The sequence below is a fragment of the Malaya genurostris genome, chromosome 2 (assembly GCF_030247185.1).
Source record: "Malaya genurostris strain Urasoe2022 chromosome 2, Malgen_1.1, whole genome shotgun sequence".
In the NCBI taxonomy this organism is placed as follows: Eukaryota; Metazoa; Arthropoda; class Insecta; order Diptera; family Culicidae; genus Malaya; species Malaya genurostris.
Genome location: NC_080571.1, coordinates 248,586,053 through 248,601,576, shown reverse-complemented (window position 1 = coordinate 248,601,576; position 15,524 = coordinate 248,586,053). Strand labels below are relative to the sequence as shown.

Sequence of the window (15,524 nt, the reverse complement as noted above, 5' to 3'; positions counted from 1 at the left end):
AAACACGTTTTTTTAATTCTACGTAGTCTTCGATAATTTACTAATTACTAATTCTTAATCTAAACATATTTTTGGACACATTAAAATCAAATTTGTCGTAGACTTCGTTAAAAAGAAGGCAACATACATTAAAAGGGTTGTTTTGTTGCGATGGATTGGCAACCGTAGAAATTGCACACGTCGAGTTCATCTGAATGGAGCAAAAAACGGCAGTTTTCCTTACAGCTCCGCGCAGTCAATGTTGTTAACTATTACATCGAAAATCAGGAACCGCCAGAAGACCTGTCTCCTGCTGTCCAGTGTTGGTAAATTGATGAGTCGACAGCGGTCCTCGTAAGAGGGTAGATGAACGGGATCAGACCAAGGGAGTAGACGTAGTGCGTATCGTATGAAGCTCCTTTGCACGCTTTCAATTCTTCTGATATGGACACTATGGAACGGTGCTCATACCGGAACGGCTTATTCTATAATACTGCGAACAACTGAACAGTACACAGTTTTCAGGCAATAGATGTTTTCGAACGACTGTGTATTCCGACGGATGAAACCCAACATGGAAAAGGCCTTCGCAGTGATAAGTGCGACGTGTTCCGAGAAGTTTGTTATCCAAATAGACTCCAAGATCCTTTGTTTTAGTGACTCGTTCAATACTTGTTGCGGAAATTTTATACTCGTAAACAGTTGAAGTGCGTAAACGAGAAAATGTGACAGCATTACATTTACGAATGTTGATCTCCATTCCATTGATATTACACCAGTCGATAAGTGTTTTAATGTCAGATTGTAGTGCGTAACAATCCAGTGTAGATATGATACTGCGGAAAATCTTTAAATCGTCTGCGTATAATAATTTTGGAGATTTTATTGCTTTGCAGAGATCGTTGATAAATAGAACGAATATTAACGGACCAAGATGGCTTCCTTGTGGTACATCCGAAGATATATCGAACGATGACGATGTTATGTTTCCTATACGTACGAAAGCGCTGCGTCCACCCATGTATGTCCAAATCCACTGAGTAAGCCAATCTGGAAATCCGAGTTTTTTAAATTCTTCAACAGCAAGACGGTGAGGGACTGTTTCAAATGCAGCTGAGGATTGAAATTGAGCGATAATTTTTCACATCGTGAACACTACCACTCTTGTGAATCGGAATTATTGCAATAGTTTTCCATGCTCTAGGAAATACGCAATCGGCGAAAGATCGGTTGAAGATTATGGATACTGGGAGGGCAAGAGAGGCTGCACAGCTTTTGATGAAATAAGGAGGTAGTCCGTCCGGTCCAACACCTTTCGAGGCACCAATCGTCAACAGCTGTCTAGTGACGTCTTGTAGACTGAACACTATGCGTGGTATGTCCAGGTTGTAATGGGGCAAACCACTCAAGTACGATTCTGACAAAGGTGGTGAGTTATTACTTAGCACACTTTGAAAGAAGGACGAGAATAGGTTAGCAGTGCCCTGTGATGTCTCAGCAGATTCACCATTGTAGCATACGTTTATAGGTATACCATTCGATTTTTTGCGGCTAGTGATGTAGTTTCAAAATCCTGTGGGATTATTCTTCCCATTGCTTTCGATTTGCTGTATGTAATTCCAAAAACAAGACACATGAAAAGAGTTGTATTGAAGTTCAATTTCACGTGACTCGACTTTGTGCCATGTGGATTTTGTTTTAAAATAACGGTTCTTTGCCTTCCGCCATCGGTTGCGCATATGTTGAATTTCAGGGTTCCACCATGGTTGGTTGAATTTTTTCCGACGAAAACGTTGTTTAATTGGTACATTATTTCCAATGATTTCATATAATTTTGAATAAAATAATGAAACGGCATCATCGATAGTATCACCTCATATAATTTCAGTCCACTCAACTTCGGAGATCATTTCGTTCAGATTAGAACAGTCAGTCCTACTGAAATCATAAGTTGTTTCGTCTCGGTCTGAGACACGAGCATCGGCGAACTGTAGGTGAATCAAAAATGGTTTATGGTGATGGTCAACTTTCATCAGTGAATTAGTATCTTCTTCAAACTGCCAATCTAAGTGAGGCAAATTGTAGCCACCCATAACAACAACAACATCGTTTTCGGCTGCTTGTGTGGATGCATGTAAGTCAAGCTGAATATTTTTTCAAAACAATTCCAAATCATTGACATTCTTTTATTCTTTCGGTCGCACTTACCATAAAATAGCTAGAATTTTTACCAATCGCAGCACAGTCTTTTTCCAATATCACACACTAGTAGCAAAAATCCGTTACAGCTTCGTTTTCTCTATAGTGTGCACGAAATAGAACAAAGCACGAATCGTTAGTGTTGTGTTTTCTTCTTCCACGTTTCACATACCGGTGTTGTATTGTTATTCTATGTGGCGGTTTGAAAGCTTCGACACTCACAGTAGCTTTGAGACATTAAGTGTTTTAATTTAAACAACGATTTGTGGAATTCGGTTCTAGCATCGCTGAGAAATCTTCACTACTTCCGGTGCTTCCGGAACAGGAAAAGGTGATACCAGTAGTGCCGAATTAAGTTTTCATGCGTACAAAGTGACAAGCTCTGCAAACAAGAAGAATTTATCAGACAGTTTTATGGGATTCGTACCTGTTTTTGACCATGGTTTGTGAAACAAAACTCATTAAATTGGTAATTTTCCACTTATCTCGCTTTATTTCCAAAACCAGAAGTTGGATTCGCTTAAAATGTTCTCAAAATTATTACGAAACTATAAGACCTTTCATTAGAATCTAAGTTTGTGAAAATCGGTTTTGCCGTTTCCGAGAAAATTGAGTGCACATTTTTCACTTACTTTCACATATTACCATGTAACTCCGGAACCAGTAGGCGGATCCAAATGAAATTCAACAGCAGGCTATGAGATCATAAGATCTTTCATTTGAATCTAAAAAATTGTGAAAATCAGCGTCTCTGAAAAAAGTGAGTGCATATTTTTTTTTTTTTCATTTTTTGGTCATATCATTCTAAGGGTGAAGCCAGAGAGAAAGCGACAAGCGACGCAAAACGAAGCGATGCGAAACTTGACAGATCGCGCGGCAGCTTCGTCCATTTAAGTTCAGCAGAAAAATGACAAGTATGTCAGAGTGAACTCGATGCGTTGCGAAGCGGCTACTGGTCGATCGCATCGCACTCACTCCGACATACACGTCATTTTTCTGCTGAACTTGAATGGACGGAGCCCAGCCACGCGATTCCGTGCGATCTGTCAAATTTCACATCGCTTCGCTTCGCGTCGCGTGTCGCTTTCTCTCTGGCTTCACCCTAAGTCATAATCATAATTCGGATCAGGATGCAATTCAATAGCAAGCTATGGGACCATGCGACCTTTCATTTGAATCTAAGTTTGTAAAAATCGGTTAATCCATCTCCAAACAAAGTGAGTGCATGCATACATACACAGATGGACGGACACACACAGAGACATTTGATCAATTCGTTTAACTGACATTCGGTCCTCCGGACCTCGGTTGAAAAAACGATTTTCACAGTGATTGCATAACCTTTCTTTATGAGAAAGGCAAAAAAAAAAGGTTTTTGCATACAATGTAGAAAATTTCCAGTTTAAAAAGTACATTCCCGAAAATGGTGTTTGAGGTGGTTCTGAAATCCAAGATGGCTCCTTTCGGTTTGTTGATATTTCTTAAAAACCCTTACAAAAAGGGTATTTTCGGAACGGGATTGATGAGTAGATGTCGGAAGGCGATGTTTGAGGTGGATCTGAAATCCAAGAGAACGTCATTTTAGACAGTACACATCGGTGTAATAGCAAAATTGTTTTGCAAATAGCATTAACTTTACGTCTGCCTAGCGGTTTATGTTGAGCTGCCAGGTCGCGCTAGCAGTTCAACATAAACTGCTACCCACTGATGAGTCAAAGACGCGACGTAAAAAAAATTTTCAAGTAGTAGGTGTCGTGGTCCCTCAGAATTTTTTTTTTATTTTATCCGGATCCAACTTCAGTTTTCGGAGTAACTGGGTGAAATGTGCAAAAAAATTGCGATTTTCTCTGAACACCACAAACTTGCTTGCTTCCGACTTTCGGTTACTGAGTAACGTGGGGAAATTTGCCAACAAAAAAAAATGTAAAGCAAAATTGTTTTCAATTTGTGGGTTATGTTAATTGTCGGTGAAGGGAACCGACTTTGGTTCTACCGATTACCAGTTTCTGGTTCCGGAAGTACAGAGTATGGGGGTCAAAAACATCAAAACGAAACTAATTTCACTCTCTCAGAGAAAGCTGGACCGATTTTCACACTTCTGACTGAAAGTTCTGACAGACTGCTATTATATTATATTCCGACCTCCGCATTCGGAATCACAGGGTGAAAATGTGTTAAAAGTTTAAACCGTCATTCAGAGTGACCATGTTAAAAATCGTAAAAATTCTCCTCAATTTGGAAAAAACTGTTTTAATTCGTAGGTCACTTTCTTGTTATAATTCAAAAGTCAATAAAAAGTGTTTTGAAGAATCTTACATAAAAGGTATAATTACTCCAACAAATAGACTAAAACAGGACTTTCCTATGTATGTGATGGTACACTGTTGATAAAACTCATGGCAAAAATCGAATGAATCCAAACAGAGGAAATGAAAGAATGGCGTATTTGCAAGACGTGCTCTGCTATGTCGCTTTCCATTGATTCCACTCACTCGGTGCCTGTGTTTTGCGCTGAAATTTGATCCAAAAATAGTCATGTAAAGTTTGTACTGTTATTTCTATTGGTGTCGGTCGGCACGCTTGCTGCTCGAAAAAAAAAACGGGTAATTTTTCCGGACGATGCCAGTAAATGAAACACAGTGCACCTGTTTCGATTGCTCGACTACAAGAAAAGTGCTATAATATAGCAAAACACTCCACGAGTATTTTCAATGAAAAACGACTTACACAGGTTTAAATCGTAATCGGCGGGCTGCGTAAACGGCATCGATCGACTTACCCATCACGCTACACCCGTCCCCTAAAAACGATATTAGAGTAGGACATAACTTCGCTTGCGCTGTTTCGACAGCTGCCATGAACCCAACAAAACGATCTCGTCTTGCAAGGTGTTCAATTTGGACTTCTAAACGTTCACGAGTCGGAGGTGTAACATTCAACATGGCTTAGAAAAGAAGTTGTAACTGGTTATGCGTACTTTAAAAAAAACAAATGATTTGTTATTATTTTCAAATCGAACTGCTAAATAATCCTTTTCTCATCATAATCATAATCAGACACAGAAATTATATAGTTTGCATTCAATTTTAGCTCATAGCTTAGCAGAAAAGGGTGTAACATTCAACATGTTTTGCGACAAGTTTCCTAAGATGAATTTGGGTTCGCTCCTATCGGTGATGTATATCTCAATAGACTACATTAGCGTTCCACTTAATCAAGTAATCTTCGTTGCTTTTACTGCCGAGACCTCCGTCACCATTTTCGCGTTGTACGAACATAACGTGAAGCTTTTATTGCCCTAAATTGCTGTCATTTTCCTAGCATTTCCCCTCCATTTCGAACAAGTGTGTAATTTTGAACGAGTTTCCAAACTGATAAAACCTCGTTAGATTTCTTTGCGCTCACGTGAGCCAGCGGCACCGTTTCCTATTTCCGTACCTGTTTGCACACTTTAATGACAAATTTTATGCCATTCTGTACTTGCGTCATTTCGGGGAAGATGAAGGCTGACGCACCGATGCTCACGGTCTGAAGTGATCCTCGTTTTCCCCCGGAATGAAAGTATCGTTTTGATTGCGTTTATTAGGGCACTTCAGCCGGCGCAGTTTGCCAGCCGTACGATGAACCTTCCCCTGTTGCCGTAAATTCAATCTACGCGAGTGACAGACTGCGACACGGTTCGCTTTAATTGTAGCAACTTGTAACTTTGAGCCCGCGAGCAATGATGGAAAAGTTTTTTGCAATTTTATGACACTGTGCTCGGGCTGGAATTTGGTAACCCAAGTCAGGCATTTTGCGCGGGATGAATATGTTCACGTGTCTACGTATCAACCTGCCACCGGAAGTTCGCATGCCGTGAAAATGTGACAAAGGCACCAAACGAAGTTGATTACCTGCTGGCTTTTGATGTGTACAAGTAGGGAGATTAGCATCTGGGTTTTCGGGATAAAATAAACGAAAAAGTTTTTCGTCAATTTGCCAAACCTGGTGTCCTGTTCGCTGACACTTGCCCATTTATTTATCTGGGATAAAACCGCAACGGCATGTCGTCCATGGGTTTCAAAATCATCTCGGCTTTGAGCGGTGGTTCGTAGGATGCGAAAGGCAGCTGCACCCGACAGCACCGAATCACTTTCGAAATTGTCGATTTGATCTCATACTGTGCGAATTTTTGTCCGATACAATTCCTACTGCCGGCACTGAAAGGTACGTACGCGTACGGGTTCAACTTCTCCGCTCCGCGCTCGGTTTCGAACCGTTCCGGTATGAGCTGTTCCGGATCCGGGAAATATTCCGCATTGTGATGCATGTTGTATATGCCGATTGTGATGTTGGTGTTCGCTGGTAAAATCACCCCGCCAAGGTTAGCCTCTTTGATGGCCGTCCGGCTAATGAACGGGACGGGAGGATATTTCCGAAGCGATTCTTTGATCACCAAATCCAGATACTTCAGATCATTGAGGGAACTGTGAAACAATTTCGAGATTGTTATTTCCAATTTGACAATTATTTTACATTAGATACCTGATATTTACCGGGGCGTCTTTGTCGGTGCCGATATTGAACACGATTTCTTCGTACACTTTTTCCTGAATCTCCGGATGTTTTGCCAGTGCATACAAAATGAACGTAATCGCTGATGCTGTTGTATCATGTCCCTGTGGATTTTCGATTAGTTAAGTAAATTGGGTGTTAAATTAGATTATTCCTAGCAGTCATATCAAGGAACTATTTCTAAGTTTGTTTGAAATAAGGAGTGTATCGAAAATAAGCTATCCACAAATTTTTCTTTCAAATTATGATAAAAATATTTTATTCAAACTAAAAATTGATCCTTTATTGTACGAGGTTGAACTTGAGCATAATGACAACCGGATGAAATTTAAGTTATTCCTTCACGAATTTTCGAATTTTCGATCGAAAGCTCTTCGTCAAGTTCCGGACAAGTGTTGCATCGCATATTTTGGACACTTGAGCCCAAGTTTTTTTAAACTCCTGCATGTTCCCAGCTGCCTTACACAGTCTTCTTGAAGACCTTCTTCACAATTGCCCAGTCACGTTCGATGGGTCAAAGCTGAGGGCAATTTGGTGGATTGATATTTTTCTCAAAGAAATTAATACCCCTTTCCGCAAGCCAACTGAGAGTGGTTTTGGCATAGTGAGCCAACACTAAATCTGACCAAAACAGTGGAGGTGTACTATGCTTCTTATTTAAGGGCAGTAATCTCTTCTGGAGACACCCAGATTTCTGCATTTATAGTTCCGGTAGTGTAAAAAATGGTTGACTTCAAACCACAGGAACATATTGCTTGCCATACCAGTACCTTTCGACCGAATTTCTCCACTTGAATCGACCTGCCTGCATCGCTCACATCCTCCCCAACGACGACAGTAAAGTATTGTGGACCTTTAAGGGTTTTTGAGTCCTCCTTTACATAAATCTCATCCTCCATCAAAACGTATGCATCCGGGACCTGCAAAAGACGTTAATACAATTTCCAGGCCCTTGTTACTTCTGGCTTCTTCTGTTCTACACTTTGTTTCGAAATTTTCTGCTTTTTGTAGGTCTTCAGGTGATTTCGCCTCTTGATACGCTGGATCATTCCGACACTCGTTGCTGCTTTTTTGGCCAACTCACGTGTTGATGTTGATTTGTTCTTCATGATTAGAGATACCACTTTCTGGTCCAGTTTCGGGTTGGAAGAATCGGGTTTTCTGCCTCTTCCTGGTAGCTCATCCAAAGAATAGTGTTCCCCAAACTTATTAATGATGGTTTTAACACTAGCATAATGAATTCCAAACCGCTTCCCAAATTTTCGTATAGTAATAGCCTTCTCATTTAGCCATGTGTCCAGAATCTTTATTTTCACTTCCTTTTCAATACGCGACCTTTTCAAAATGCAGAATTCTAACCGCACAAACAAGTAAACAAACGAAAGCTGACAGCCAAACGCACAGCATGCTGTGATCTGAGCATAAAAAACCATCACAAATACATGCGTACAACACAAATGTATGTGGATAGCTTTTTTCGATACACTCCTTATTTGTCAGTCTTGAACAAAATAAATAACTTTCTTTGGGTATTTACTAACATAACCTTCAGTTCGTGCTCGCATCTCACACGACGCAGTCGAAAATCATTTACGGTCGAAACAACAGAAACAAAGACAATACAGTACAGTGAACAATAGAGTGTACGGAATGGTCAAATACGATTTAGTAAAGCCGGAATATTGGCCTACAAGACCAAATTCAATTTGTATAGATTTCAAGCGTTGCAAAGTTAGACCAGCAGCAAATGAAATTGAAATCTTACTTAAAGAACGAATACATCTAGACACTAATAAAGTAACTGAGATTCAATTCAACAAGGCGTCTAACTGTGTGTACATTATGTTTAAACATGAAAGCGATGCAATTGCATTCGCTTCGGTTAACAACGAGGTGCACAGTGTTGAGTGTGATAATATTAAATACAAAATCCCTGTGCACATGGTGGACAATGCCATAGAAGTACGCGTGCATGACCTCCCCCCGCAGGTCACCGATCAGTACGTTCGGGAGAATATGTCGCGGTACGGTGAAATCTTTTCCATCGAAAGGGAAGTATGGCGGAATTTTTTCCCCGGTATCCGGAATGGCGTGCGTGTGGTACGTATGCATCTACGTAAGCCAATTCCATCTTACATCATTTGTGGTCAAGGTGGGACACATCCGTGTAAAACGCTAATTATCTATGAAAATCAGCTGGTTACATGTCAGTTTTGTGAACAACCTGCACACTACGGTAAACCCTGCACCGAAACTGCGAAAAGGACATCTTCAACCAAAGACAAGGTCAACCGTTCAACAATGGAAACTAGTGAGCGCAGTACTCCTGTTTCACCATCAAACCAACCAGCAATTGCAACCAATGTACAACAACGCGCATCTACAGCAACTAGCAACGAGCTCAAGACTGCGAACGTCAAGGAAAACGAAAAAAAGACGGAAATCAACAACAAAACCACCGATGCGGCAATGGATGACGAGACGAGTCACGAATAAAGTGCCCCTCAACCCTCGCTCCTCCTCCTAGAAAAAGATTGACAACGAGATCCACTTCAAAAAATAAAATATTTCAAAAATTGGCTAATTCGGCCACGTAAAGCTTGTACGCAAATAGGCCTGAATAAAAATACCTTTTAAATAATAACATAACCTTTTCAATTTGTAAAAAGTTATGTCAAGGTAATAAGAATTTTTCTTTATTTTATATCGTCGCACTAAATGATTAAATACTTTTTACCCTATAGTTCTGGAAGCGGAAGTCGGATTCGAATTTAATTAAACAGCAATCTATGAGACTATAGGAACTTTTATTTGAGCCTAAGCTTGTGGAAATCGTTCATATCATCTCTGAGAGAATTTAGTGAGTATCGTTTTAAACTTTTTTACCACTATTTCCGGTACTTTTGGAACCGAGAACTTGGAAAAAGGATAGCCGAAGTCGGTTCGTTCAGTAAGTAACGAATATAGCCTACATATTGAATCAGTTTTAAGCCAAATCTAGAAGAATTTTACCCTTTTTTGCATAGTCGCTCTAAATGACGGTGTGAAATTCAATAGCAACCTATGCGACTATGATAGTTTTTATTTTATGAGTGACGTAATTTGACACATACTCACACACATCCACGCACTTTGCTCAGCTCGATAAAATGTGTCGAATGAATATAGAACACTTAGCCCCCTGTGCCAATTTTCACTAGTCAACTTTTCAAGTGTTTGCATAAACTTTCTATTTGAGAAAGGTAATAAGTATACTTTTATAGAAGAGCATCCTTATCATGAATAACATGTAATAACACTAACAAGTAGGTACAAATTGAATAAAAGATTTAGAAATTAACATTTATTTCACGTGAAAAATATAAATTTAAATGTGGGAACTCTTCACGCTATACGAAATTGAACAAAGCACGCTGCGAACGGAGCGAAGCTGCGCGTACTAGATTTGCATCGTCATTGAACGACAATTTGAATGTCCTATAATTTCGGACACAGAGAGAGAGAGAAAAAAAAAGATAGAGAGAAAGAGAGAGAAAGAGAGAGAGAGAAACACACAGACATTTTGTGATCTCGATGAACTGAGTCGAATGGTATATGACACTCGGCCCAGTGACTGCACAACCTTTCTATATGAGAAAGGCAAAAATTAATTTCTTGCGATTTTTTCGGGGAAAACTATTCACGGGGACAATTTGAATCACAAACCACTTTTTTTTAACTTTTACGGAGACATTTTTTCTGTTGAATTGTCGGACGGTTCTCTGTCGAATTGTCGTGCTTCTGTTGGAGTTTACTGTTATGAAATCAGACTAAAGACTAGAAATTCGGGGTACATTCGGCATTTCAGCAAAGAATCTGTGGTAAATGATTTTTTTTGTTCCGGGAGTCAAGCAACTTCAAAGTCACTCAGTTCGAATGATCCACGGTCGAATATTGTGATCGGCTGTCGAACTCAAATCGAAGATTCCTACATTTCAAATACTGTTTACTTCTCAGCTATTCTGGTATTACTGGACATGAATGGGCTGATGGCGAAGCCTGCAAACTTGTGCTCAGACAGAAGAATATTTACCAGATTATAATCTGAAAATGTCAAAATGTACACTGCATTTTTCCATTAATCATTGAAGTATGTTGATCAGCACGTATTCAATATTATTCGTGTGATTTGTATGATGCGATTACGGTACTTCATAGCATCTGTCCCGCATTGGCGCAACTACGTATCCGGGTTTTTGGTTCTCCATACATGGTTAAATCTGTGTATGGAGATCTTAAATTGATGGATTGTATTGTATTGTTTCTCACCCAATGTGGTAAGACGCTATAGTCAGAGGGATTCATCGTTCGATTCGTGGTTTTTTGAGGGTGTGCCGAATTTACATCTGCTCACAAATATTGCGAATCGTTCTGCATTATTCCGGGAAGACAGAATGGTGTCGCTTTTGTCAAATCTCAAAATCCTCTTGGGAGTTGGAGATTTAAATAAATGTACATGTTGGCACCGGTATATTGTTTTGTACTGTGTTTCCACCTTACTCACTTCATATTTCATTTCCATGTTTCTTCAATCCTTACCTTCCCATCAGGAAAATAATAACCACTGCAATGTACTTATCTCTAAATAACTAGGAGAACATGTCACTTTAGCCAATTAGTTCTAATTCTTAATTCTGAACACATGATGACATTGGTCATAATTTGTTGTACAATTAGTTTACAATCATTTAGAACACAGAGCTCAGAATTTTTCAGAGAGCAAACCTGCTAACCACTTTAAGAACATATTAGCAATTAGATTATCTAAAAGTAAAAAACTTTTTGTGATTGATTTGCTCAAGACTCCCCTTCCACCCAAAATTTGCCCTTTGAGAGGGATTGCCATTCCCGAAACTTCAAATTTAATAAAATGTGCGTATGTTCAAATTTCCGTACTACAATTCACTGAACTTATATCGCCATTTTGATGTAGGACTACGTCTTTGTTATCTGTATAGGAGTGCGAATTCAAAATACGGAAAATAAAACCTTACAAGCAGTGGTCAGGTCGAATGGATTTCAGTAGATAAAACTTCATATTAATGATTATGTGTGGTCGAAACTTCAATGAATAATGAACAATGTATAATTTCCCTTGCTTATCAATTCGTTTTCATAGCTTCCTCTAACAGAGATGACAATTTGGTATACATAAGATCACTTTGCATTTCGCACAGCATGGACGCGACGACTTAAACTGAGCCTCTTCACTTAATTAAAATTGGTATTGAACCGACTTGCACTCTGTGCGGTTCGCTAACGCCGTGAAAATGGATTCTGAGCTCAACTGCAAATGAGCCTTCTGTGGATTTTTATGTGCCGTTCGAGACGCAATGATTTTTGTCAAAGTTCTGCTGATTTTTTACATTCAAGCAGCTAAATAACCTTGATCATCTAGTGCAGGAGATCAGTTCGCTTTCACATCTCATCCAAGTCAGTCGATAAAACAAAACCGCTTACGTTCGGGACAGAAGAAACCAAGTACAGTATTGTGTAGTGAACAATAGAACGACCTCGAAATGAGTGAACCAAACGAACAAAAGCTACCGCCGACACGAAAGAATACAATTGTTGTTGACTTCAGACAGTGCAAAATTCGACCTTCGATACGAGAACTTGGAGGTTTGCTTATGGAGCAAATGCATCTTGACATTAAACGTGTGCATTTACTTCAATGCAATAAGACAAATAATGTTGTTTAAATCCTGTTTAATAATGAGTTGAAGGCAATTCAATTCGCAAAAGACAATAACAATGTGCACTATCTGGAGCATGAACATATCAAGTACAACATTCCAGTATATATGGAAGATAGTGCTATAGAATTGCGTGTGCATGATCTTCCCTCAAGCGTCATCGATGCTTATATTCGCAAAACTATGTCCCAATACGAAGAGATCGAAAAAGAAAAGTGGAAGAATTTTTTCCCCGGTATTCTAAATGGCGTACGTTTGTTACGCATGCGCTTGAGGAGGCCTACACCTTCTTACGTGACAATCGGTCAGGATACAATCCCGTGCAAATCATTTGTTACCTATGTCAATCAGATGGCTTCATGTCAATATTGCCAAAAAGCTGTTCACTACGGTAAGCCATGTGATAAACTGGACAAGGAGACAACTACACCAAAGGACAACGGTGCTTGCTTCACACCAACCCCAAGTAACCCCAGTACACCTGTGACAGTCATCAACAACAGTGAAGCATCCCCTTCAACGAAACCATCCAACGTATCCCCTATAGAACAAAGTACACCAGCTGCAGTTAACAACTTACCCTCCAACCAACCAGCAACTGCAACCAATGTACAACAAGGCGCATCTACAGCAACTAGCAACGAAATCAACAACAATACAACCGATGCGGCAATGGATGACGAGACGAACCGCTAACAAACTGCCCCTCAAACCTCGCAGGAGGAAAATGGAAGCTCCTCTCCCCCTAGAAAAAGGGTGACAACGAGATGCAATACAAAAAAAAATTATCTAAAAACTCAGCTAAATCGGCCACGTAAAGCTTGTACGCAAAAAGGCCTGAAAAAAATATCCTTCAAATAAAAAAAAATGATTCGCTGCATGCGTAAATTGGATATGTATAGCTTCCTTTGAAAAACACGTTTAAATTTTTTTGCGAGCCGAAACCGGTAGCGGATTTTTCAAAACAGAAGGCACTTAAAAACATCTTCAGTACCAGAACCATTGCACAAAATAACGTTGCATGCAAAGCAAAGCTTTGCAAGGTATTAGGCTTGCATGCACAAACCGATTGAAATATTTTCAATGCAAATTCTGCAGCGCCAGATAATGTAGAGAGTTTCAGAGTAACAAACAAAATGTTCAAAAACTTTTTTACTCTCTAATCCCGGCTACGCTTTAACCAAACCATTCTGAGCGATTTTCTAAGTAAATAAACCTGACATCAATTTTCTTCTGTCAAAATGTCATAAGAAGAAGTAAACATTTACCGCAAACATGAACGTATCCACCTCCTCTCTAACTTCCTCGTTCGTGAGTGGCCTACCGTCAATATTTGTCTGCAGTAAAATATCCAGCAGCGCCTTCTTCGTCCTCGAACCCAACTCCCGGTCGTCCTGCACCTGGATATCCGGTCTGTCAGAAGCGGCTGTCGAACTTAGTAGCAGTGTTTGTCGTCGTTTTTCGATAACCGAAAGGGTAAAGTCGTGAATTGTTCTCAAACAGCGCTTGTACGGTTCGTACAGTTTACTGAATTGAAACACAAAGTCCGAATAGAAAATGCGATTGAACATCCGGAAGAAGGCAATCGCTGCGATTTCCTCTACGGCTAGAGTGTACTTGGATTGCTTGGTTTGGGCTTCCGATGCCGTTCCCATGGCTGTTTCTATGATAACATCCAAAGTGTACAGTTTAACCAGCGGGAATATTTCTACGGTGTCACCGACATTTTCCAACAACTTCTTCACCAGTATTGAACTTTTCCTATCGAACACCGGTACGAAATTGTCCAAAATTTTAAAATGAAACGCCGATGTCAGCGCTTTTCGATGTGTAAACCACTTGTTTCCATTGCTCGTCAGCAGTCCCGTTCCAAGCCACTCGAGGAGCACATTGTAATCATCGCCCTTGCAGTTGAACTCCGCACAGGTCATAATTTTTTCAACATGCTCAGCCGCAGCATAGAACAGCACGTACTCGTATATACCGTCTACTTTGTACACTTTTCCGTAGCTCTTTTCCAACTCCAGCATCCAGTGAAAAAGTTCCGTCGATGATTTGGAGACGATCTGAAAGGTGTTACCGAGCAACGGCAGCGCCGGAGGTCCTGGAACTGACAGAAACGGTGCGTGCAGCCGGGAACGCCAGCGCCACACCCAGAACCACAGTGCCAGTGCAAAGGCTGCCAGTAGAATAAGTGCCAACATTTTCGGCTAACTGATAGTGTTGAACTGAGTGAGTGGGACGGAGAGCCGTTTTGTTTGGTCTTTGCCTGCCTTTGCCGGAATCGTAAAACGGAGCTGAAAGCGGCTTATCACTGAGCTAAAGATTAAACACTGGTATACAAGATTTAACCTTTACTGATTTTACTGGAACACTTGAATGTGTGTTGAGTTTAGCGTAATCTGGCTTTAAACGTACAACAATGAAAATTTGATTATTACATTGCACACAAACTTATTGATTTGCGATTTGTTCGGTATGTGGAGGTAAGGTGTCCAAATATACCAATATTCGTCTTATCAGTTGGGGGTGCCATAGCAATATGCTGATTTCACAGTCGAGAATAAAATTGTTTCTTAAATTTTTTTTTGGCTGTATTTCAGATCGGAAAAACAATCGCTAAATTGACGAAAAAATTGAGCAGTGCTAGTGTTGTAACGAAGTGAATATTTTAGTATTCATCTAATATTTAGAGTCTAAGACTTACTCTAACTAGTTATGGCTATTAAGAATCAAGAGATTTATTAGTATATAAAACCTATTTCAATCCACCTTGTATTGTAATGATGTCTTTTCCGTATCACTCTTTTTTTCATAAACATTACTAAAGGATTCTCAAAAAAGAAACTTTTCTTTGAACCATTATTTGGGCATAAACAAATACAACCTTTTCAAAAATTGTGAGCCAAATTAAGCCAAACTAACCTAATTTTCCCGTTTTTGCCTTTCTCTATAGAAAGGTATTAGAACCGACTTTCGAACGGAGCCTCGGAGACCCATAGTGTTATATACCATTCGACTCAGTTCGACGAGATCGGAAAATGTCTGTGTGTGTAT

The 15,524-nt window shown here is 39.8% G+C and overlaps 2 protein-coding genes across 12 annotated transcripts in view; one reads left to right on the top strand and one right to left on the bottom strand.

Moving 5' to 3' along the window:
- Window positions 1–15,524, top strand: part of LOC131428837 (uncharacterized) — a 505,952-nt gene that overhangs the window by 60,985 nt on the left and 429,443 nt on the right. The window lies entirely within an intron of this gene.
- LOC131428836 (probable cytochrome P450 4d14) lies at window positions 6,148–14,756 on the bottom strand. Its single transcript, XM_058592879.1, has 3 exons — window positions 13,736–14,756; window positions 6,703–6,836; window positions 6,148–6,644 (listed from the first exon to the last, which is right to left on the bottom strand). Exons 1-3 carry the CDS (start codon window positions 14,669–14,671, stop codon window positions 6,197–6,199), a joined length of 1,518 nt encoding a protein of 505 aa, XP_058448862.1. The 5' UTR covers window positions 14,672–14,756; the 3' UTR covers window positions 6,148–6,196.